This window comes from Rhagoletis pomonella, unplaced genomic scaffold (genome assembly GCF_013731165.1).
Source record: "Rhagoletis pomonella isolate Grant_MI unplaced genomic scaffold, Rhpom_1.0 Rhpom_scaffold_05344, whole genome shotgun sequence".
NCBI lineage: Eukaryota > Metazoa > Arthropoda > Insecta > Diptera > Tephritidae > Rhagoletis > Rhagoletis pomonella.
The window spans coordinates 10012-12491 of NW_023463884.1; the positions used below are offsets into that span (position 1 = coordinate 10012).

The following is a 2480-nucleotide window of genomic DNA, read 5'->3' on the forward strand; positions in this document are numbered from 1 at the left end:
ACATCTTAGACATTTCTTTCGCAGGTCCGCTATGTTATCGTTCCACCAGTAGACCGCATGACGATACGTGGAGGAAGTTCTCCTGGCCATTGATGCATCGCAAGCTGCGCTATTGTCGGCCATTAGGTGTTCGGCCATGGAGTCTGCTGACCCTTGGTAAACGGTGGATGGTAGCATGCTCGTAAACGATTCGGGGTCGAAAGTACTGGTTTTCCACCCGTGCGATACTCCGGGGTTGTGATTCCGCTTAGACAGTTCTCGTCTGCAGTTGATATTGCAAATTAAAGCTAAATGATCACTTTGCGTATAACACGTGCTATGTTTCCATTCAGTGAATCTATATAGCCCGGAACTGATAAAGGTCAGGTCTATTATTGACCCAAAACCGTTTCGGCTGAAAGTGTGTTCAGTTCCCGTGTTTAGTGAAACGACGTCCAAACAAGCGAAAGCCTCCAGAAGAGCTCTCCCTCTTGGGCTTGTACTGCGGCATCCCCACTCTTGCGCCCACGCGTTGAAGTCGCCTGCTATAAGAACATTCTGTCTGCCTCTAGCATCAATTGTTCGATTTAACAGTATATTTTCGAATGCCTGTATACTTATGCTTGGCGCAATGTAGCAGCTGTATACGTACAAGTTGCCGATTTCCGCACCAACGAAGCCATTTTCGGACACGGCACCCTGCATCCAGCGAGCTGGGTTCCCGCATGACCAGAGAGCCGCTTTTCCGCTTTGATCCTGAAGCCAGCACTGAGACGATTTCGATTTGTATGGCTCACTGAGTATCGCAATATCGATTTTTTCCTCTAATATTGTTTGCGACAGGAGGTCGTGCGCCGCTTGGCAGTGGTTGAGGTTAAGCTGCAAAAGTCTCATCATACCTTTATTTTGCTTAGCGCCAGTTGATATACCGGACACTTGTTGCCTCCTGCCTGGTGGCTGGTAGGATTGCTGCCGCGTTTTACGCATAATAAGCACCGTGGTGCATTTGTGCATAGTTTGGCCGTATGCCCAGTTTGACCGCACTTGAAGCACGATTTGCCAAAATCGTCGCTGCTCCGACAGCCCTTGGATATGTGGCCGAACTCAAAACATTTGTAGCAGCGCTTTGGCTGTATTTTATGTCTTATTCGGCAGATAACCCAGCCAATTCTGATTTTACCTTGGCCTACTAGCTTATTGGCAAAGCTCTCGGGTAGGAGTAAGGTTGCCGTCTGTGTGCCTCCGTACGCTTTTCGCATCGACCGGATATCGGATACTAGCACTTTAGTGGACCCACCATGACCATTTAAAGCTAAGCACACCTTTTCGCTTGTCGTAACTTCGTCGATATCATGTATCTCTATATGAACCATTTCAGTTAGGGTCCTGACTTCTGCTTCACCTGCCAGTACTCCTTCGACTGCCTCTTGAAGTTTCGCAGTATTTACGTCCTCAGACTTATTCAGCTGAAACAGGAGATCACCACTAGCTGTTTTCCTGATCTTCCGCACAGTTTCGCTTAAACCCTTAAGGCTTTCCTCGCTCTTTACCATTTTCAAAATGTCAGCATAAGAACACTCTCCAGAGGATTTGACTACAATGGCGTCCGGGCGGGTTGGCTTTTTTCTCGGCCGTCTTTTCGGTTTCACCTTAGTCCACTCCATATTTAAGTTGGCTGTGGTAACGTTGGAGCATAGCGACTGGTTATCGCCTTTTGGATTCTGGGCCGCGTTGTCAGCAGTTGCTGGTTGATCACTGCTACGAGTTTGGCGATAAATTTTCTCTGCTTGTGCTCGAGGTGAGTTGACACGAATGCGTTTATCTTTCGGTTGTGGGCGGTTCTCGGGTGTGGATTCGTTCGCCGACCTCTTCCCTGTTTTATCACCTTTGACTGGCCGGTCTGTTTGAGTCGATTTCACTGAAGTACTAACTGAGGTTCCTTCTGGATCATTACTCTCAACGATTTCGAAGAGTTTCGAGATGCTGGTCAGGACGTTTTTCATTTGCTGATTCACGTGCCTCTGGCTATCCATCATCTTCCTCAGTTCCCCAATCTTCTCCCCAATCATGCGGAGGGCGCCGTTGTACTTTTCAGTAGAGTTCTCGATTGATTGGATTCTCTGAGAGTCAGCCCCATTTCCGCTTTCTATGCGTGCTGCTGGTGACCCTGCAGAATCCTCCACGTTATTTGAACTCGGGACATCCGTATTGTCACTGGCTGGTCGTCTGGCCAGTAACGTGTTACGTACGGGAGATCGTTGGGTCATTCCGCTCCGCTGGAAGGGGCTACTAGCCCCGGGCGGGGGTTACATACATAACATGCATAGTTATATATGTATGTATGTATGTACATATGCATGTATTTTGCCTTTACAGAGAAAAGTAAGTAACGAAGATATTATAATCGATTGTGCCGCAGAAACAAAAAACAAGTAAGCACTTGTAACACCCCCAAAATAGTTTGCTACTTGTAGCAGTTATGCTGTATACCTGATGAATGA

General features: G+C 47.6%; 1 protein-coding gene across 1 annotated transcript; it reads right to left on the reverse strand.

The window, feature by feature from the left end:
- Window positions 1-872: 872 nt before the first annotated feature.
- Window positions 873-2015, reverse strand: LOC118755117. Its single transcript, XM_036489963.1, has one exon. It carries the CDS (start codon window positions 2013-2015, stop codon window positions 873-875), a length of 1143 nt encoding a protein of 380 aa, XP_036345856.1.
- Window positions 2016-2480: the final 465 nt, after the last annotated feature.